This window comes from Candoia aspera, chromosome 8, assembly GCF_035149785.1.
Source record: "Candoia aspera isolate rCanAsp1 chromosome 8, rCanAsp1.hap2, whole genome shotgun sequence".
Classification (NCBI taxonomy): Eukaryota; Metazoa; Chordata; class Lepidosauria; order Squamata; family Boidae; genus Candoia; species Candoia aspera.
In genome coordinates this window covers 65804446-65827808 of record NC_086160.1, presented here as the reverse complement: position 1 = coordinate 65827808, position 23363 = coordinate 65804446, and the positions used below count along the sequence as shown (strand labels likewise).

The 23363-nt window shown below is 39.1% G+C and overlaps 1 protein-coding gene across 1 annotated transcript in view; it reads right to left on the bottom strand.

Moving 5' to 3' along the window:
* Nucleotides 1–23363, bottom strand: part of WDFY3 (WD repeat and FYVE domain containing 3) — a 146208-nt gene that overhangs the window by 88124 nt on the left and 34721 nt on the right. The window contains exons 2-10 of the mRNA XM_063309907.1: nucleotides 21591–21801; nucleotides 15272–15395; nucleotides 12366–12475; nucleotides 11095–11256; nucleotides 9955–10147; nucleotides 7188–7374; nucleotides 3723–3889; nucleotides 2490–2957; nucleotides 1511–1612 (exon numbers count right to left, since the gene is read on the bottom strand). Coding sequence (XP_063165977.1) covers nucleotides 1511–1612; nucleotides 2490–2957; nucleotides 3723–3889; nucleotides 7188–7374; nucleotides 9955–10147; nucleotides 11095–11256; nucleotides 12366–12475; nucleotides 15272–15395; nucleotides 21591–21770 — 1693 coding nt within the window. The 5' untranslated portion in view covers nucleotides 21771–21801. The remainder of the gene's footprint in view (nucleotides 1–1510; nucleotides 1613–2489; nucleotides 2958–3722; nucleotides 3890–7187; nucleotides 7375–9954; nucleotides 10148–11094; nucleotides 11257–12365; nucleotides 12476–15271; nucleotides 15396–21590; nucleotides 21802–23363) is intronic.

Here is a 23363-nt window from a genome sequence, read left to right as displayed (position 1 = left end):
CAACAAGGCTCAGAGAGCACCAAGGACTCCACAATGTGATGTGGCTCCAAAAAAGGGCAAAACTAATTTAGGCTGAATCAACAGAAACATAGTTTCTAAATCATGGGAATTATTCATTCAATTTTATTTTGCATTGGCAGGACCCTACCTTGAGTACTATGTACAGTTCTGGGCATTGTACTTTAAGAAGCATTCAAAGAATCTGGAACAGCTTCAAAGAAATGCAACAAGCATAATCAGGGAGCTAGAAACTGTCCTATGAAGAGAGATTGAAGGAGCTGGGCATGTTTAGCCTTAAGAAAAGATTAGAGGGAGGATTTTTTATCATTCTCCAAATATCTAAAAGGATATAACATAGAAAAAGGCCATGATCCGTCTTCTCTTGCTTTACAGTATAGGAAGGTAAATTCCAATTGAATATTAGGAAAAACATCCTAACAGCAGGACTGGAAAAGTGGGAACAACTATATAGAGAGATGGTGAATGTGTTCAAGAGGAAATTAGACAACCACACTTTAATCTGGATTTCTGCACCCAGCAGAATGATCTAAATGGCCTTCCCAATTCTATGAAATACAACCTATGGTCTATTAAATATCTAAATATTTTTCAAAAGCTAAAGCAAGCTAGTTAAGTAAAGCTGTAGCTAGGCTAGTGCACAAGCCCACAATAAGATATCCCAGTCAGGAAAGGTTATACATTCAGATACACAAGCAGTGAAAACACTGAAGTAGAATTATATTCAAGAATATAATACTTGAACATATAGTTCAAGAATTCCTGGCTATACCTGCAATAATTATAAATACATTATCACATTAGGAGTAAGCATCCATAAAATGAAGGCTGTTATACTGTAACAATAGATTAATAAAAATTTTCATTCTATTGGGAAGATTGAATCAATACAAATCTATACCAGAATGCCACAACTGATTTAACCATGGCTGAAAAATGATTAGGAGACACAAGTAAACACAGATCGTTATTTGGTTCTCTAAGTTACAGTAACCAGATATGTAAAGTTATCATTTCATATGTTTGCCTCAAAAGCCTTATAAAAGATAGGTAAAGGATTACAGCAAGCCCAAACTGTGTTTTTAATTTTACTTTTTAAAAAGTGAATGCATTTTGAAAACACAAATTTAAATACTTTAATATAACCATGCTGAAAATGATTTACCTTCTGCAATAAATGGCAATCCCTAAGAGAAATGACCAACTTACTTTGACCAAATTAAATTAGTATTTATTTTATTTCAGTCACAGACTAGCATAAAACTAGTATGTTATTACTTTTATGCTGGTCTATGACCGAAATAAAAATAAATACTAAAAAATACCAAATGATATAAGAATTCTGCTATTAATACATCTTGCTCCTTCAAACAATTGGTACGTCATTTGACATCTCAAAAACCACATGAAACATGAAGTTCAGTACAGAGTTAAGCACATCATCACCTAAGAGTCATTGCTAATTTCCTCCAACCGGTCATTTGTCAAATACCTGCATTTGTATTTGATCCTTGGAGCAGCACCGTCAAGGTCTCCATAACCAGCAAAGCAAGTTGTTTTTGGTCTTCGAATGAACTGTTATTTTTTGAGTCTCCTACAAAACAATTTTAAGAAACTACAGTAGAAGAAAATGCTTTCCCCTCACAACACACATTCATATTATTTGGTCACTTACACATGGTCACTTACACACACGCAAACATACTTCTTCAGTTCTATTATGCTCATTAATTCTGTGTATCGCTGCTACTTCACATACAGTAGTAAAGGTAAAGGTTTCCCTTGACGTAAAGTCCAGTTGTGTCCGACTCTAGGGGGCGGTGCTCATCTCCGTTTCTAAGCCTTAGAGCCGGCGTTGTCTGTAGACCCATCCGTGGTCATGTGGCCGGCATGACGACACAGAACGCCGTTACCTGCCCGCCGAAGCGGTACCTATTGATCTACTCACATTTGCATGCTTTCGAACTGCTAGGTGAGCAGGAGCTGGGACTAGCAACGGGAGCTCACCCCGTCGCACGGATTCGAACCGCCAACCTTCCGGTCGGCAAGCTCAGCAGCGCAGCGGTTTAACCCGCAGCGCCACCGCGTCCCACTCACATACAGTGCCTTATGTAAAATTGCTGAAAATGAGTGTTGGTATAGCACTCAGCTTTTGAGCACTGAATTACTGCAGCTTCATATCCTTGTGTAAAATATGAGTTTATTGGACATGGCACATAAGATGTGGACACACTGCATCAATATTATATTTTATATATCAGCATTTAAAAGTAGAAGGAGAGGTTCAAAATTCTATTTGGGGGAAGTTTTATGCTTGGAACAAATGTCAGTAAAACCATATGTAGTATTTATAATAGTTTGAGAGAAATATACATCTCCAGGAGTCAACAAAATCAAAGGCAAAGTGTTAAAAAAAACCCACTTGAAAGTAGGTTTTTAAAAAAGGGGGAAAGACGGGAGAGGTAATCTACCTTGATCGTTCAGAGCTTGTGTAGGATCTTTCAAAAGAGCAGCATACTTGTGCAGAAGATTCACCATCACTTCCAGAAGTCCCACCTCCCTGAAAACATCCTTAAAAATGTAGTCATGCCGTGTGAACTTAAGCAGAGTCTTCATTGCAATAATGCTACAACAGTAGGAGGTGCTGGATTTTAGGAGGATGCTGACACTAATCAGTTCTTTGCAAGGTATGTAATTCAAGCTAAAGACAACAAATTCAAGCATCTCAAAGTATTTTGTCTGTACTTCTGGAAGCTTTGAAATTTTCTCTGCAAACTGAGACAAGGTGTGCTGGGATTCCAGGATAAAATAGTTGGCGTTATCTGCAATGTATATATTCAAAATGGCATCAAGAATAATTTGTGCAAGATAGCTGGTTTTTGCTTTAAGAAAAGCATTCTGTAGGACGGAGAAGGCCTGGATATTCCTCACATTGTGACCTACAACAGAGAGAGAGAAAGAGAGGGAAAGAACATATATATTCTATCAGCCTTCTCCAAAGCAGGCTAGACTGGAATCTGCAGTGGGTGCACAGGAGGCATGGCGTGGGTTGGGGCGGGTGCACAGGAGGCATGGTAAGGGTCGGGGTGTGTGTGTGGGGGTGCACGAGTGGCCAGCATGGCGCAAGTGTAGAGGGGCTGGGGGAAGGTGTGTGGGTGAGGTAGACTTACCCCAGTGACTTGTGACCTTCCCTGCTGGGTTCCCAATTTACTTTCTGGGGAAGCCACCAGGGAAGGTTGCAAATGGCTTGTGGGATGCTTGGCAACCCATCATAAGCGTGAATGGGTTGTCAAGCACCCAGATCGTGGTCACATGCCCAGTGGGCTGCTGGGACAGCCAGAACTCCGAGGACCAGTCATAGCCACCATTCATTCAGTGCCGCCGTAACTTATCGCTGAATGAATGGTCATGGGTCGAGGACTAGCTGTATACATCATATATCAAATTTTAATTTAAAACAATAAAAACTGCTAAGAAATAATTCAAAATTATGGGTTTCCATAATTTGGGTAACAGTTTGCTTATGAAGCAAAGGAGCATATTCTAAAGAGTATTGTCATGGATAAAGAATAAATTATTCTAGGTCTATTTAAGTACATAATGAAGAATCTTAGGAAAGAATTTAATTAAACTACTATAAATACCCAAGACCAAATGTTGCTAATGTTATTCTGGATGTATAAGATTAAAAAGGGTAACAGTACCTTTGCCTGCAGGTTGTGGAACTGCAAATCCAGGTAGTAAGAAAGGTGCCCCTGTAGTAACACCAGCTGGTTTTAATTCATTGACACCATATGTTGTTAATGAGGTTATCAGGTTAACTAAATCCTTCAAAGCATCCTTGGATTCTGCCTCTTTTGCTTGTTCTAACCTTCAGGAAAAACACATACATTTACTGAACAAAAAGCAGTGGATTCCTCTGCATTGAAATTTGGAATATTTCAATAAAATTATAAACCAGTTGATATCAGTTTTATTTTGCGTCATTCCAAAGTTAATGATCAGGGCTCATTATAACAGGAATATTTTTAAAACTTTAAGAGAATTTTAAGCAGATCAACATCACAGATCTGTCTCAGAAGCTTTGGTTAGGCCTACATGCTCTCCTAAACAACAGCTTCTAAGCAAAATGTTAATTGAGGCGAAATGGGAAGGAAAGTGAGGTAATGTGGGACTACATATTCAGCATACCATCTCCCTTTACAGTAACTTCTAACCCTAAATGTCCTATTCAAATAACTTCAGTTATTCTAACGCATATAGCAAACATCCATATTTATTTCACAAGCAAAGACACTACATGTGCAATGAAAGCTGCCCCTGTAACATCAGAGACTGGGGGGAAAACTCTGTGTACGAAACAGTGGAAGAGATTCACAAGAATATACAAATTAACTTCATAGGGTTTACATTAACGTACTAGTATGGATGACTGGAGTTACTACTGACACCATAAAATTGGCTCATCCTATTAGAGAGATGGCAGTTTTGTAATGCAAGGAGGAAGCTACTTCTCATTTAAAAGACCAAGGAACTGCTTGGGGAAATATATACAAAGATATTGAATTAAACAGGAAAAAATAATAATTCTGATATGACACAGGCTGTTAGGGATGCAGCTGGCATATCAGGGATCAGCAATTCATAGACTAGCCAAAACCATTGTAACAACAAATCCCTGCTGCCTTCTGTGACCTTGAAGAGAATGTCCAAATACCCATTGACTTAGAAAGAGATAGAAATGCCAAAAAACCTGAAGCTCTGGCATTTATACTGGCTCTGATCTGCGTACACTGCAATAATAAGTAGATCTGTTGTAGTTGGTTTCCTTCTTGACTGCAATACAGTATCTACACTAGCTGAGTCATGGTTGAGAGTCTACTGCTGAATAAGCCAATTCTAGAAAAAGGGGTTGGAGTCTGGAGAGCTTAGATTTACAGTCATGCCAGTTTAAGAGTGCTACAAACCAGGTTTGGGGTTTGCATCAAGGATCTGAAAACTGCAATTAATACTTGAAAAAAGAAATATTTGTAATTTATTGCAAATTAAACAAAGCAATTTGCTCATCTGGATTTTTGAAACTATGTAATTTTCATCCTTCACTGAATACATACAACCCTGTCTTTTTTAGCTTTGTAATACCTTACTAACAGTTTTTCTTCCTTAATATTAAGGTTAGATATCCACATATCTGGGAATGTAGGAAACTTTGTCTAGTTTGGACTGCTTAAAATGTCTGGAAGCTACAGTGGAAGTTATTTAGGGTGGACGTATAACTACAGACACTCCTTAGTGGTTACTCCAAAAATATGGAACATTTTGTTCTTCTGAAGCATGGTGCTTCCCGCTCCCAACTCCCACGACAACTCTAGTTGTTTTTCCTTGGTTAGTAAATATATTTTTGATGTCGGCATGCCTCTAACTTCCCAAACATCAACCAAAGTTTAATTTAAAATTCTGTTTTTACTCCATCTCTCCTTTGTTGTGCTAGACTAAATGTACTGATCTATGCAATATTATGAACTGTTACACATTGTCCTGAATAGAAAATGGCATCTAAAAGAGATATACATTTTGGTATGACTGAGATACTTAATGAATGCTGCTGTCCTAATAAGCCTAAAGTTGAACTGAAGTTTGGATCTAGCTCTCCAAGTTTACAATCCTTTGGAGTTGGCTAAGACAAGATTGCTATACATTACTTTGCAACAGTAGAGTTTTGCAGCTCCCCTGAAAAATCTTAAAGAGAGAGGCAACCAAGCCAAGCCTTTTGGATTATTATATCCATTACTCCAATCTACCAGGACACTAGCATTTATCTTTGAATGTAATTTCAATTTTGGTAACACTCCCATTTTCAGTATTACATTGAAATTAGATCTGATTGATCACAATCAGATCTAATTTCAGTGTAATACTGAAAGTAGGAGTGTTACCAAAACTCAGTCTGGGATTCACTTTCTGCTTTACTTAGTTATCTGCAGGTTTACCCAAGCAAAGCAGGAGTGAGTTTTGGCAATGCTCACATTCTGCCTGTACAAGCCCATGATGGGCTGCTACGGTACTGCAAAGGTAGAGCTCCTCTGGATATATAGATTAAAATGCAATTGTTAACATTAAGTATTATATTTATTTCTTGTCCAACCATAATAAGATTGAAATTATTAGTTTTATTCATGGGAGTGGTTGCACAAATTATTTTATCATGTTAGGGTCACACCATATTGTAGAATTTGAGACCCCTTAGAATACTAAGGTAAAATTTTAAAAATAAAGAGCAAAGCTTGATCGTTAATTCTACCATATCAGATCGATTCTTTCTAGTTATTGGACCACATAAATGTCCTTACCAAAGAAGGGATCCTGAATTGGTTCAACACTCAAACATCTAGATTAGTTTATGAATGATTATCACTGTTGTATTTCATATTAGGCTTCCTAAATTCCAAACTGGCTGAAGAACAATTAAGTTTGATTGGAAAGTCCAAGACAATGCTTTGTTCAATCCTTTCATAAATTCTCCCACTTCATCCTTCCGTCTATCACTGAAAAAATTTATTCATGAAAAGCCAGATGATAATCTATCCACTAATGCCAAGATAAGGGTATTCTAGGCAGAACAGATTAGCTTAAGCTAAATTTTGCAAAACTAGTAAAAGTTTGGAAAGGGAAAAAAAGCCCAAGCTCCTTCTCATAAGGAGAGAGACAAGTAAATGAAAATTAATTTTATTTATTAATATATTTAAAAGATTAATGTAAACATCCTTTCAGAAGAAAACACTGTATACAGTGACCACATCATCAATCCAAATCCTAGGTCTGATAGTAAAAGAGTCTTCCCAGTATTATTGATAAGAAACAAGCAATGCCTGTGTTAACGTAAACATATTTGATTCACTTATAACAATATAAAAGTTTCAGTTTCATAATCAAGAGGTGCTCAAATTACTCTGTATCAAGCAATCAGATGACAGAACAGTAAGCCCAAAAATTAGAATTGAAAACTGAAGCAGTCTCACTTTGTGGGACCATTTTAATGTAGCCTATAAGAAGGTTAAATTTTTCACCTGCATATTCACAATAATATTATAGTTATCCCTATGCTAAGACCTTCTTAGGAAACGCCTTATTTAAAGAAGAAGATATATTTACAAACATGATTTGCATACCTGAGTAAAAGATCAAAAAGAAAATTATATCCTTGCCATATCCTAAAATCATCTAGCAGCGTTTGAGACACATCACTGGAATCTTTGAGGAAACAGGACAGCCCAGCAAACATTTCAACTATTTCTAAGGGAGAAAGGTCGTCGGACTGTTGCATGTTCTGAACACATGTTGATAGGCATTCCTTTTCTGAAAACATATTAAAGAAAAAAGTCTTTTCAAGTTATACCTGTTGTGTATTCTTACGAAAATTCAAGATTTTAGTATGAAGAAGTTTTAACACTCATAGTAGTTTTTAAATTAAATGATGTATAATACATAAATAAATATGAGTTAAGGTTACTTCACATACATAAAGAAGGAAACACAGATGATGCACCACCCACATCATTTGCAATTTTAGAATTCTGTGAAAGAAGAGATAAGTTTCCCATATCTGGACTGCAAAAATCAATGTGACCAGTAGATGTCAGGAAAAAAACTCTCTGCTGCCATCCAGTGGATATCTAAATTTTTGCAGCATACCTATGTTATAAAATGAGACATCTGTACAGGTTCAAATATTAATCTGCAAATTTTACTGTTTATCAAGGGCAATTATACTACCTTCCCCTTCATTTCCACAGTCAGACATAATTGCTTATCTGTATCTGCAGATTTTTGAGCAATAATCTCTGCATTTATACTTAAGACTATTTGAGCTTGTGCAAGCAGGCATTATCAGAATATTCTTGGGATGAGCTGAATTTTAGTAATCCCAAAGTATACCTCCCACTGTGCATGCCTGAAGGGCTTACTGCTGGAACTTCATAAAGGCATACAAATGCATGGCTGGAGAGTGGTGTGAATGTACAGACAACCATCGAAAGAACTGCAGTTATAGACAAAGAGCACGTTCTTCGCTGTCATCTTACTGCCTCACATGTATAGGTAATAATCACCCACACTTACAGACAGGCTAATGCAGTAACAATGACAACACTGCTCAACCAAATGAAGCATGGAGCATCTGCGTAACCCTGGCATCCAACTATAGTGTCAAAAATTAATGGTGGAGACTAGCTCAACAAATGACAAGAAGTGATATGCCTTGAAAAGCTGCAACCTATGTTGGCCCAGCCTGAATTGAATCACACACACACAACAAAGTGGTGGCGGCAGCTTCATTAACTCATAAGTGAAATGAATAATCTCTGTGATCCAACAGGTAATTCTCTGCTGAAAAGCTGGAAAACATTTCCTTCAAAGATTGTAACATTCAAACAATTGCTAAATTTTTGGAAAGAAATGTGTTCTACTCCCATAAAAGGCCAAAGCTTTTGAACACCTAGGGAGGGCAGAGCAGTCCCTAAATGACTCACTGAAGTAGGAAAGAATGTCGGCAAAATAGTTTCCTCATTAAAGTAAAAATTAAAAATGGCTTTCAGAAAAAATTGAACATCTTACTGAATCATCACCTTATCTCTGAGAGAAGCTGTAAATGAAGGTGTTCACCAGCATTATGAGCCATGGCAACAGCCAAGTTTCATGGTCAACAGGCACAGGTAGAATATTGCTAAGGCTCAATGGATTTGTTCATTAATGCAGACAAATCTGCAGGAAGGAACAGTTAGTAGTTGGAGGGGATATAAATTACTGTGAGCTTTCTGAAATTGCCTTGTAATGTGGTGAGGGGGAAAAAGTGCCTATCTGGAACACGAAAAGCTAAAATAGCTGCAAGGCAGACTTTCAGAATGGAAAATGCTAAACCTCTGGAATGAAACAACAACAAAAACTCAAATTGTAGGCACTTGATATGAAATAATGAAGTACATTCTCTGGGAGAAAATAATAGTAATAAAAAAAAACCCTGCCATTTCACTTCCATGTCCATGGAAATTTACAGCCCTGGAGACTTATGCTAAATCACCTGTCATCAGCCCAAGTTACTCTTCTAGGCTATCAGCTGAAGAGATTGAACGTGCAGATGGTCGATGTATTATAATGATGGTCATTTTCATCAGGAGGTGATAATAGCATTGTCAATAGGAGATAGAAAGAGAAAAACTGGCTGGTATGGCCACCATTAAACAATTAAGAAGACTGGTGATCCATCCCAATGAATCTTTGGGAATGGACAATAGGCATGTGGGGAGCCAGAGAAGAATTTTCCCTGGTCCAAAACCTGCAGCATAATATACTCCTGAGTGTTGAAAAGAGTGGGATTACTGCTTCACCTAAAAATCATCAGGCAACAGGAAGACAAATTCTGAAGCATGCATCCATAGTAAGAAACTAAGACAGAGCCTGGGGAAAATGGTAGCACTCAATTGACATGTTGTGGTCTGCTCCATCAGCAGAATGTGGGGTACATCAGAACAGAAAACCATGCTCATGGTTCCCATGCTTTCCATGGAGTTGGAAGACTAGAAAAGTGTGTCAACAATGTGCAAGGGCTGCTTATAGAGCCACTGTAGTCACTGCCATATACTCTTGTAAGCCTGAAGATAATAGCAGTTGATCTAATACAGTGTTTCTCAACCTTGGCAACTTTAAGAAGTGTGGAATTCAACTCCCAGAATTCTAGGAGTTGAAGTCCACACAGCTTAGAGTTGCCAAGGTTGAGGAAACCTGCCGTAGAGAACACGGATTTGAAGAAAGTAACATTCAAACATCTTACCTATTAAATAGAAATCTTTTCTTCCTCCTACGTATGTTCAAAACAAATGCAATTCCACCCTTATTTATTCACACCACCTATTTCCTTAACTGTACAAAAGAGACACCAACCGTGAATGTATTTCACTACGTTGACACTAAGGCCATGACGTGATATCGTCATCAGGACTTCCCCTGCACTCTTCCTCCATGGCAGGTTATAAGGAGGGCACCATGAGGTTATTGCACTGAAAAGAAGCTGGAGATCATCCTTTTGAGCAAGCTCTTCCGCTGGGGACACAAAACTGCACAGTTTCACTAAGATCTGAAACAAAAGGCAACAAAATTCACTAAAAAAAAGGATGAACCCCATACAAGTCACTTATAATGGTTTTTTAAAAAAAATTCTGATTGCTAATTTAACCACAATTTCTCAACCTTAGCAACTTTAAGATGTGTGGATTTCAGCTCCCAGAATTCCCCAGCCAGCCATGTTGAAGTCTGAGTTGAAGTCCAGACATCTTAAAGTTGCCAAGGTTGAGAAACACTGATGTAAACTGTGAACAACATAGGTACCTGTGAACAATTCCTTGGAGTGAGTTCAGCTTAACTTTATTATAGAACAACATTCAAATGACACTGTACACTTCTGGTTATTTCTATTCTCAGTCACTAGTTTTCTTGAGGATAAGTCAGACAGACAGACAATTCCCTTCTCACCCCATGGGTGGTGTGTGTCTTCAACCTTGGGTCCTCCACCAGAGGCCTGGGAGTTTGAGGGTTCTGCGCAGTATCTTAGTTGTTGGATTCTCTGGACAGAGAGCTCTGATGTTGCTCCTAGTGTCTGTTGGAGCCCCTCTCCCAGCTTTGGAGTCACAGCCCCAAGTGCTCCTACCACTACTGGGACCACTTTGGCCTTCACTTTCCACATCCTCTCTAGTTCCTCCTCCAGGTCCTAGTACATACTATGGGTGGCATGTGTCTCCCTCAACCTCAGATCCTCTACCAGAGGCCTGGGAGTTTGAGAGTTCTGCACACAAACACACACACAGCCTTTGATTGATTGCTTATGTGCCATCAACTCAGTGTCGACTCTTAGCAACCAGACAGATGGATTTTCTCCATGATGCTCTGACCCTCACCTGTTTTTTTCATGTCTTATATCCATTGCCCACAGCATTAAAAATATTCTAAAAGCCGCCATCCTCCAACCCAATCTTTTTGAAAGAAATTTCATTTACAAGGTATCACTTATCGTTACAATGCAGTTACCTGAACAAATACTTTCTGCAACAGTGCTCTACGCTCTGCTAGAGGCAATTCATTCTGGGCTCCGCCAGCCACCTCAGGCACGTGTGGGAGGTCAAAAAACAGATAGAGACATTTCACAAGTGTGGAAGGCACTGACATAGTCGTCATGCAGTCCACTGTTTTCTGGGGAGAAAGAGGAAAGGTACTTTTAAATGAACCTAATGCAATTTGTTCTTCATTTACTCTATTCTGTCAGAAATGATTCAGCTATACATCGGTGCACCTTTAAATGAAAGCACTCTGAACGTTTGCAAAGGAGGATGAAAACATTCTAATTATCTAGAAAGATAAACATTCACAACCTGTGTTGTGTGGATTAGATAAACTTCAAGCGTAATTTATCCCAACTACTCATTTGTTTCTCTCATGTATGATTGTTAGATATTAAGAAGCTTTCAAAGGAGTTTTCTAAGCATTCAGCTATAATCCTTGAAAGCTATAGGCATCAGGCTAGAAACTGGGAGACCGTGAGTTCTAATCCCACCTTAGGCACAAAGCCAGCTGGGTGGCCCTGGGCCAGTCACTGAAGGGACTTGTCCAGGCAGTCGCCAAGAATCGGATGCAATTGAATGGATAAAAAAACAAAGAAGTTCTCCAGGGAGTTCTCTAAGCATTCAACTACAATCCTTGAGACTATAATGGCTGGCCAGCCCTTCCCTCTCTCCCAGCCTTCCCTCTCCTTTTCTAAAGGAAAAAAAAAAAGGATTAATTTAGAGAAGGTGTGGTCATGATTAGAACCTTCAGCAAAGGTAGGGTAAGTCCAGTGGCAGGAATAGAACTAGCCCAGATCATCACTTCCTGCTTGACCAGATGCCCCTTAGGCTTTTCCTGCCTTTGCTGCATTCCTCTAAATCAGGGTTTCTCAAACTTGGGAACTTAAAGATGTGCGGACTTCAACTCCCAGAATTCCCCAGCCGGGCTTTTTTTTAAAAACCTTTTTTTTAAATTGGTTGTATTGTATAATTTACCTTTGTTTTACTGTGCACTTATTGTATAATGGTTTGGTTCACAATTATATTGTAAAAATCATAGCTTTGCCAGATACTTTGTATAGGGTACAATTACCAGAATCCCCCCTGGCCCCAATTCCCAAATTTGCACTTATTTATTTTCATCCCAATGAGGCGGTTCTGGTAACTATACAGTATCAAGGTGAGGCATTCATGAGTTAAGAAATATGGCATTTAAGTTATTTATTGGAGGATACCACTTGCTCTTCATTAAGAACTCACCTGTCCAGATGAAGCTAACAGGTTAATTGTAGTAAGCAACATCCAACCTCTACTGGCTTCTTCACTCTGATTGATTTCGAGGAACTGGACTATGGCACGACTTGCGGCTTCTAAAATGCAGAAGAGAAAGAAAAGAAAACTCAATGTACACAATCCTGCAATCTCTACTTATTTTAATGTACCAAAATAATTGCTCACATTCATGTACAATGTTGTTTATTGCATGCAGGCAGTCCTCAGTTAACGACTGCCCTGTTTAGCGACCATTTGAAGTTATGGCGGTGCTGAAAAAGTAACTTTACAACCGGTCCTCACACTTATGATTGTCACAGTGTCCCCACATTTATATGATCGAGATTCGTGCATTTCACAACTGCTGGGCATTTACAACCATTGCAGTGTCCTGTAGTCACATGACTGTCATTTGCAAGATTCACAACTGGCTTTCAACAAGCAAGAGTCAACGGAGAAGGCAGCAGTAAAATCACAAGCCACAGTCACATGATGTCTCACTTAACTACTGCGTTGCTTGGTGATTGAGTTGCCGGTCCCAATTGTGGTTGTTAAGTGAGGACTAACAGTATATTCCTTGCAACGGCATTACAAGGACCTGATTCTAATTCTTCTTCTTTACGATTAAGCAAGGTAACATAGGTAGTCCACATTTAGCGACTGCCTCATTTAGCGACCATTCAAGTTATGGTGGTGATGAAAAAGTAACTTTACGACCAATCCTTGCCTTTATGACCTTTGTAGGTCTGTAAAGCAAAGGAAAGCTGAAGATAATAAGCACAGTTGCAATTTCATTTAGAGACTGTTTCATTTAATGATGAAAGTTGCTGATCCCAATTGTGGTCGCTAAACAAGGACTACCTGTAATATAAGTATGCAAAATGTTTCAAGTGGAACCTTTTTAGCATTCTTCAAAACTAGTCACTGAGGTTATTGTGCTGACTTTTTCAAGTCAAACGTCTGAAGACAATAACTGAAAAGTAATTTCAGTGCGCCAGCATCAGTATTATTCACTCATTTCCATAAAAATGCTGTCAATTTGATACCTGACTTATGAATGCCCTACAGATTCAAATGAAGGTTCATTGGAAGGTTCACTGGAACTGAGGTGGAAAAAATTATGTCCTAACCTCTACAATCAGACCAATTACATCTTAATGTCCTGAAGGAGCTTGTGGATTTTGTCTTCATAACCCTTTTGAGAAATAAGGGAAGACCAGTATAGTGCCAAGGGATTGGAGGATAAATATTGTTTCTATTTTCAAAAAAGGGGGAAAAGGAGAATCCAGGTAATTACAGACAGGTCAGTTTGGCGTTTATTCCTGGCAAAACTCTGGAACAAATTATTAAATAATCAGTTTGTGAGCATTTAGGGGAGAAAAAAAAAGCAAGATTCAGGAGGAGCTGGAATAATAGGCAGAAACCGGAAATATTAATTTCAACAGGGATCAATGCTAAGTCCTATATTTGAAAGATTTGAGTATACAGTATTGGGTAGCAGAATATATGAAAAAGGACCTGGTGTCATGGCTTATCACAAGCCGAGCATGAGTCAACAGCGTAATGGAGCTACAAAACAGGAACAGAAACAATCCTACGTTTCATCAACAGAAGCACAGCGTCAAGAATAAAAGCAGTTATTGCTCCTTTCTATTCATAGGTATGGTAAAACCATACCGAGAATGCTGCATTCTGTCTTGGCACTACATTTTAGGAAGGACATTGAACAAACTGGAGCCTGCCTAGAGAAAAGCAAACAAAATGAAGATGACACAATCTGGAAAGGAAAACTTGTATGGAACATCTGGAAGTCTAGGGTATGTTTAGCTTAAAGAAGAAAAGACCATGGGGAGATATTGTAGTTATCATGCAGAAGACAGGGCAGAATCGTTCAATTTTTCCAGAAGAACAAGAAACGAAGAGTTTATATGAAGTAGATTTCGGCTGGATGTCAGAAAAAGTTTCCTTTGGTCAAGCTTTATAAGATTGGAACAGAGTGCCTCAGGGGATGGTGGACTTTCCTTCACTGGAGGTGTTTAAGCCATCTGTCAGGATGCTGTAATAGTGGATTCCTGCAGTGGGAGGGTTTTGGACTAAGTAATCTCTAATGTCCCTGCCAACCCTTACATTTTATGAATCTATGGTCAGCCAGAGAACCAAAAACTCCCTGTCTATTACATTCCCTTCTCCCAGGAAGATCACAGTGACAAGATGATCATGCTCTCCTCTCTCTAGAATTAAGAAGCAGAGAACTTCTTTTGCTCTCTCTGCCAGAAAGAACATGGAAGTGAAGGAAATATCACTAAAGTGCCATACGAATATATCTAAGTTTCATGGAGATGTCTGTCTTTTTCAATGGAAAAAGCTTGTGGATAAAAGAGAAGTTGTTCTAAATAGCTTCTTAGGATATTTTAGAAGTAGTAGGTAGTAGCAAAAATACATACTGTATATCAAAACAGGTCAGGAACAATATGAAAGCACATTCTTTACCAACTCTGGACCAGGAGACTAAGGGTGTATGGATTTGGGGTGTGAATGAGTGTATGTATGCATGCATTATTTTAATGTACCATATGGTACCTTAAGGATCATTCAGTTGAAAGGCAAAGGATGTGCACTTACTCTTGTACACACACTTCTCTCTCTCTATACTGGACTCCCTCGTCCTCAACTCGTAGGGATTATATGGACACCTCCACATAATTTTCTTGGTCACAATAAAAAATACGTTGGCCAGTCTAGGCTATCCATCTGGTCTTTCCTGGTTGTCTCCCATCCAACTCCTAACCAGATCTGACTGTGCTTAGCTTGGCATCTCCAGGGCTACCTAAGGCACCACCCGCTGTAGCTTGCCTACAGAAAATGAGTAATACAGCGGAAATTCAAACATTTACCTGTGGACTTATTAGAAGCCCTCCGACGAATTTCAGTTACCATTAATCGTGATACTTGAGTTGTAAACTGAAGGAGATCTGAAAACTTTTCTATCATTGTACTTGGAGGAGCATTTCCAAACACCTGCAGAGAGATGAAGAAACTGCTAAGTAAGCATGCATGAATTAGACAGAATGCAAACTGATCTGACATAAATAGGAAAACGTGCAATTTAACAGCATAGTTTTAGCATTATTGGTGAAAAGTTTCAATTAATGAAGCGATTCTTTTGCTATGTTCCAATACATTCACACATGCAATCCTTAAATTGTCATACACAAAAGAGCTTTGTTCTGTGTTATAGAACGTAACTTCTTCTGGCCACTTCCTCTTTTTATATGTATTTTTCCTTATCAATTTGTAAGATGCCCAGAGTTGTCAGGGAGTCAGCAGCCTTGAAATTTGAATGAATGATTAAATAAATAATGATCAAATGAAAAACAGCCACGTCTATAAAAGCTTTCCTTTAAGCTATTTATATTGTCTTGGGTAAAAGCAGAGAAATCTGAGAAGGAATTATACGTAAACAAGGGGAGGAGCAGAAATTTTTGGCAACCTTTTTGCCATGATTTCTCTGTAACAGCTAGGATTTTCTTGTTCGTCCTCTTCCTAAATTCCTCAGCAAAGGTGACCTTAGCCATGTTTTATGTGATTGGTCAGGCTTTATTGCTCCCTATCGCTAGATCCCCTACTTCTGAGAAAAAAGTATACCTCTGATGTTAATTGCATGGCTAAGGGCCAAAAGAATCTGTCTCTATGGGCTTAAGATGTATGTATGTATGCATGTATTTACTTGACTTCACAGCCATGAATCAAAACCCTGGGCATCTCAAAAAGCAATTAATTAAAACACACACACACAATCAAAACTGTTGGTACTCCGGGGCAACATTCTCCCACGTATCAACTTTCTGTCCTTACTGGGCTCCAGCCTTGTTCTACCCCAATCCTTGCAAGAAGAATATCTAAAGAATTACCAATATCTAAACATGGTATTGAGAGCCAGTTTGGTGTAGTAGTTTAAGGTGCCAGGCTAGAAACCAGGAGACTGTGAGTTCTAGTCCCACATTAGGCACAAAGCCAGCTGGGTGACCTTGGGCCAGTCATTCTCTCAGCGCCTTAGGAAGGAGGCAGTGGCAAACCATTTCTGAAATCTTGCCAAGAAAACTGCAGGGACTTGTCCAGGCACTCTCCGAGAATCAGGTATGATTAAACTGATTTTTAAAAAATGGTATTATTATTATGGTTGGTCGCAGTCAGCCAGATGTTTACACTGAATTTGGCATTTCTGTCTATCTAGCAAGTCCTTAGGAACGCGGTGGCGCTGCGGGTTAAACAGCTGAGCTGCTGAGCTTGCCGATCGGAAGGTCGGCGGTTCGAATCCACGTGACGGGGTGAGCTCCCATTGCTAGTCCCAGCTCCTGTCAACCTAGCAGTTCAAAAACATGCAAATGTGAGTAGATTAGTAGGTACTGCTTTGGCAGGCAGGTAATGGCGTCCCTTTAGTCATGCCGGCCACATGACCACGGAAGTGTCTATGGACAAACGCCGGCTCTTCGGCTTTGAAACAGAGATGAGCATCGCCCCCTAGAGTCAGACACAACTGGACTGAATGTCAAGAGAAACCTTTACCTTTACTAGCAAGTCCTTCCCAAGGACCTGGGATAGGCAGATGCTGTTGTTTAATAATATTAAAGGTATTGTCTCAGGATGTAAGTTGATCCCGGTTAAGCTGCCTTTTGCAATTGACTGATAGTGATTTTGTCAAAGCTGATGGTGTTCAAGTGGTGCTCCAGATGTTTTGGAATTACACCCAAGGCATCTATTACTATTGGTACTGCCTTTGCTTTCTTTTGCCACAGTGGTTCTACTTTTTTTGCAGGTCTTCGTTATTTTGTGATTTTCTCCAGTTCTTTCTCTTCTCTTCTGCTGCCTCCAGGTACTGCAATGTCCACTATCCAGACTTTTTTGTGTTTCTTATCAATAATTGTTAAGTCTAGGGTGTTATGTGGCAGATGCATGTTTATGCCAAGTCTGTGTTACGTGGTTGTTATTGTTGCTGTTATTATTCTTTCCTGCCTTTATTTTGTACAACTCAGGGTATCATTTGTAACGTTCCCTCCGCCTCTTTTCCTCACAACAACAGAACTGCGAGGTGGGCTGGAACAAGAGTGACTATCTCAAAGTCACCCAGCCGGCTTCCAGGCCTAAGGGAGGACTAGAATTCACCATCTCCTTGTTTCTAGCCCAGCACCTTCACCAAACTGCTGCCGGGTTGGAAATCCTGTATCTCCCGACTCAAGTAATTTCTACTGAAATTTCTACTATTTTCTCTTAACCAGCAATTTTTAAAAAAAAGTTATTGCGATTACCACAAAGTGTACAAAAATACTTAATAGTAAGTACTTAATTTGGAGAACTTTTCTTTGGTACAAAATTTGGTTTTAAAGGCTTTTAAAAATGAAGGAGACGGGAAGGCTTATACAAATGCAGCTATAATTATTATCTCATGTGCTGAAAAATGGGAACTCCCACAGTCTTAATGACAAAAACCTAGGAAGGGGGTATTTGTTTTGGGTGGTCCTCACATTTCCTGAACATTATTCACAACTGCAGAAAGTCTATGGGACACCTCTACTGCAAGGCCTCCTTATTTCTTCTGTCATAAAGCCAAATAAAATGTGTTAACCAGAAAAACTTGCTACCATTTAAAACTTCTAGTTTGGAAAATCTCTTAAGAGATAAAAGGATAGCATACAGCTATGTAAAAAAAGAACCAACCTTCTGTAGAAATAAAAATAAGGATATAAAGCCATGCTGTTGAGATCCCTTCACACTTCCACTAAGGCAGTCTATGACTGTTGATCCAACAGTTGTTAAACCTCACATTTCTCATTATTTCAGTTTGACACAATCATTTGGTAAAGATACTTGCAACAATGGGGATGACTGCCTGCATTTATTAAAAGGTGAACTAGGAAAAAAAATGAAGAGCAGGACTTTGAAATTATCTTTAGAGGCACATTTACTTTTCATGTTTCTTCACACTGATCTCCCTTTTTAAATCGAAAGCACTTTACTCTCTTACTGTAGCAGCTGTAATACAAACATACCATATATTTCAAGTCAATGCTTAGGAATATTTGAGGCATTTATTTATATTTATATAAATTATACGCATACACACACACACACACACACTTAGCAGACTATCATTTTAGCACCTTCATACTACATAGGAATGATGCCTGCCTTCAGAAACCTTAAAATGCATCATTAAGTATTCAGGGCTGTGCAACTAAAGCAGTGATGAAAGTGCAACACATTATGAGCCAAAGTACCATTTACTAGTAGACACCTTTTCAGTATGTCTTCATTAAAAGAAAAGAAAAAGCTCCTTAGCCCACTGCTAAACAGTGTCCCCCCCAAAGGGCAAGGAATCCTATGTAGCAATAAACCATGTACACTGATAGCAGAAAAAACAATTAGATTATTGAATTTCTATTTTGACCACTTCTCACAGAAGACCAAAATCAAGCTGGGTGGGAATATAAAAGAAGAACGTTTTCATAAAATGATTTTTGGGAATGTTCTGTGCGTGACGCAGTAGTAATTCTAGCTTCAACTGAAAGAATGCTTAAAAGGAACCTGGAGCCGATTCAGCCCCAATCAAATATCCCTTATCCTAAATTGATCCTACATTATCTGCTATGATTTTATCTCCATAACAGGAGGGACATGCATTCTGTACAAATAGCCCTTGTGGGCCAGGCAAAATTCCCACAGACCCCATAAACAGGAAACACCACCACATTTGTTAGTAACATGCATTATACTCCACCTATTGCAAACACAGTTTTGTCTTTTCCTGATGGAACAGAACGTAAAACAATAACCAGGGGCAAAATTATGCACTATTTGAGGTGGTATCATCCACTTATTTGATTCTGGGCAAATTATGCACAAGACTAACACAGATATTTGTTCCTGTACAACAGAGAAATACAGTGTTATTTCGTTATTTATCAATCACTGCTCCCATGGAGTTTGGACATTAATTTTTAAAGAGTATGTTTGGTGACTTTATATAATCATTAGCAGAAAGCCAATGGGTGCATCTGATTTGCATAGTTGTTTTTCTAGGTAAAGGTAAAGGTTTCCCTTGACGTAAAGTCCAGTCGTGCCCGACTCTAGGGGGCGGTGCTCATCTCCGTTTCTAAGCCTTGGAGCCGGCGTTGTCATAGACACTTCCGGGTCATGTGGCCAGCATGACTCACGGAACGCCGTTACCTTCCCGCCGAAGCGGTGCCTATTGATCTACTCACATTTGCATGTTTTCGAACTGCTAGGTGAGCAGGAGCTGGGACGAGCAACGGGAGCTCACCCCGCCGTGCGGTTTCGAACCGCCGACCTTCCGATCGGCAGCTCAGCGGTTTAACCCGCAGCGCCACCGCGTCCCTTGTTTTTCTAAGCAGAGAGAAATATTCACTGAAGGAATGATATGGGCTATGTAACCCAAAGTTTAGTGCATGCTTCTAAATCGGGTATCTTTTAATACCACTAAATTAGTTTTAGAATAATTCAGAAAAAAATAATGAAATTGAACATTCACTATTTATACAACATTGTTTCCAAAGAGATGGGAAACCTCTGATTTAAATCACTTCATCCTATAATACCTGAATGAAATCAATGAACTATTTGAGAATAAGGTGAGAGCAAGTCTAAAAAAATTTTATGAATATCCATGAACATTCAGTTTATCACATACATGCATGATCGGCACAACTGGCTGAATGCTTACTAAAAATTAGAAAATGGATGGAGAACTTTTAAGAACTTTTAAACTGAATATGGTGGCAATGAAGAAATGTATCTGGTAAAAGAAGAGGTAGGTTCAAAAACAAATGGGTGCTGAAGGAATATGAACTGAATATAGACATGAGTGAACAGTATGAAAGAGGTATGTTAATGTCATTTGGTAACATGGAAAGAATGAGCGACAATCAAATTGTAAAACAAATATTTGAAGGGAGAATGAATGGGTGGAAAGGAAGGGGAAGATCGAGAAAGTCACAGAGAGGTGAGAAGTTTAAAGACCAAAAGGCATTGTATGAATTAATAGGAGGATGTAGTAGAAGCAAGTATGCTTTGCCAGGACTGAATATGGAGAGAGATATTGAATTTTGTTACACTGCCTGTAAAATTGGGTGGACTCTGATTATCCACTGATGAATCCACCACCAATTGTAATATTTTATCTAGTTTTGTTTTTAATTTATTTTTAATGCGGTTTTGTTTGCAATTCTGGTCAGTGACCATAATAAAAATATTCATATTGAATCGTGTTGGTGTAAACCTAGACTTAACCAGATTTCCTTCCTTTTTCTCTTACCTCCTACTTCAAATTTATTTTCCTTACTACTCCTTACTCCTTTTCTGTACTTTGCATTATGCTATTTATTCCAAAAGGGAACAGAGTGGTGGGCATGTACGTATTCATAAATGCTGTTCTATTGAAAATGTTGTTTAACAATATTGAAAATTACTGAAAACACTATCTGAAAAAGCAAGGTTTTATCTATTTGTTTGATTTATGCCCTTCACTCAGGAGCTAAAAAGATTTACTTTAAGCAGTTAAATTGTAGGTCTAAAATTATTTGTGATTAAGACTGAATTCAAAGGTCAACTTAATTTTTTAAAAATGCTTTGAAATTTCAAAGTGATTCTTGTGTTTATTTTGATTGATCCACAGGGAACTTTGTAACTAACACTCAGCAATATCCATTACTCATACTGTATTTCTCTCTGTCAGTATCCATTTCTTCCCATCTGTTTTTTACAGCTTTTGCAGACCAGGAAAAAAGCATTTGAAGACACTGCAGTAGTCACAGCCGGTATAAACTCAGTTCCCAGATTATACTTTTCACACGAGTACTTTGCAGTTCATTTTCATGAAAGAAAATGGAATAAAGGGAAATGGAGTAAGAGAATTAATGTGTATTCTATTCAGCCTCTAAATGCTATGTGTAGTATTTCAGCATACCTATCCATGTCTAACTCTGACAGGCATGGAGACAAATCACTCCCAAGTTTTTATTTTTGTCTTACAAAGTGATCTGTGGGGATCCACTTCCATTATTAACAGATTGGCTACCCAGGGGAAATGGACTTAAATGGTAACAACTGTTAAGACAATTTAAATTACAATTTCAAATTGTAATTTAAAACTTGCAATGCTTTATCACATACCTAGGATCAAATTCAGAAAAGCCTTACCCTGTTAAAAACTGGTAGCATCATGTAAAGCTTCTCCTCCTGTTCCTTCTGAGTCATATGCCGAGGAGGATGACACAGTTCTGTGAACAGCCGACGCAGATGCATTAATCCTAGAGCATTATCTTGAGGACTACATTCCTCTTGCCGGGGTCGACCCATTATCCTTTTTACCATATTCATCTTTGCTTGTTTCTGAAAGATCCCTCTGATCCTATTCAGGAAGAACAAGAACAAAATTTAAAGAATGTTTTAAAAAATACACAGCCAAGACCTCCACTTTACATATGTCATAAGTAGCCTCTTTTCTGTGCATACATGTGACAGGCAAAGTGTCCATCTACAAGAAACCAGTTTGGACGCACGTTTTCAATGGCAAACAACAATATGAAAAATGCTACTGAATGCATTATCAACTAACATTCCAGATGATCAAGGTTTCAAGCCAGATTTCTATAACTAGACTGTTGGTGATTTGAGTTACACTACCAACACATCTAGAGACTACTGTTGTCATGTTCCCGTTCTGAAAGACCCAAGTTTGGACCTGCTCCCAAAAAGCCTTGAGCAAGTAGCAGCCATCTCACCTCCAGGAGTAAGTTATTCCAGAGGAGGGGAGCTACAACACAGAATGCCCATCAGCCACCCTCCCACTGTTTCTCTTGGTAGCTGGGGCCTCTTAGCAGGTCCTCCCTAGTTGTTCAGGAAGAACGGGGAGAAACTGTTGGTTCCAAAGAAAAGAATATCTGTAGCCCAGGGTTGAACTGTGGAGTCCTTGGTACTCTCTGAGCTTGGTTGTTTGCTTGTTTCATTACCTGACTAGGTAGTATCATTGTAAATTGTTGGGGAAAGGCAGTTCCTAAGGTACTCAGGCCCCAACCCATACAGGGCTTTGCAGGCAGGAATCAATTTCGAACTGAACGGCACTTAGAAACCTATTGTAACAGAGGTGTAACATGGCAGTATCATGATTGACCATGGCGTTCTTAACTAGTTGAAGTTTCTGAGTTGTCATTAAGGACAACCCCATATAAAACAAGCTACAATAACTTAATCTAGAGGTGACAAGGGTATGAGCAATTATATTCAGTGCATTCTGTTGGAAGTAAGACCTCAACTAAAACAGCAACCAAAGCTGTGCAAAAGCCTTCCTGGCCACAGTCTCAACCTGCTCTTTAAGGAGCTGTGAGTCCAGAAGGACCCTGGACTGCGAGTGTTTTGGAATGTGTAACGGACCCTGGGAGGAAATGGGACCATCGCCAAAGAGACACCTTTGCCCAGATGAGGAGGAAGCAAGAAAAAGAGATTCAAAACAACTCTTGCTAATCATGCTAGGTATAAGTTGAATGGGCAAATTGCTTTGGCAGATTTTCAAGATCCTGCTACAATACTCTGCTATCAATAACACTTCCTGAAATCCAAGTGGTTCTTGTTTTCTGGATTTACCCCCCCCCCCACAAAGAGCTTGACAGTCAGCCTGCTCTTTCTGGGGAAGCACAACCCCGTGAAGAACGAAAGGTGGTTTCTGAATAACAACCACTCTGTCTTGTTTGGGTTGAGTGAGAACCTCTTTTTCCCCATCTAGACCCTGAGAGCCTCTAGAGCGGTGTTTCTCAACCTTGGCCACTTTCAGATGTGTGGCTTTCAACTCCCAGAATTCCCCAGCCAGCCAGGGAGTTGAAGGCCACACATCTTAAAGTGGCCAAGGTTGAGAAACACTGCTCTAGACTCTGGGTCCTAACTTCCACTGCACCTCCCAATAGGCCTGGGAAAGAG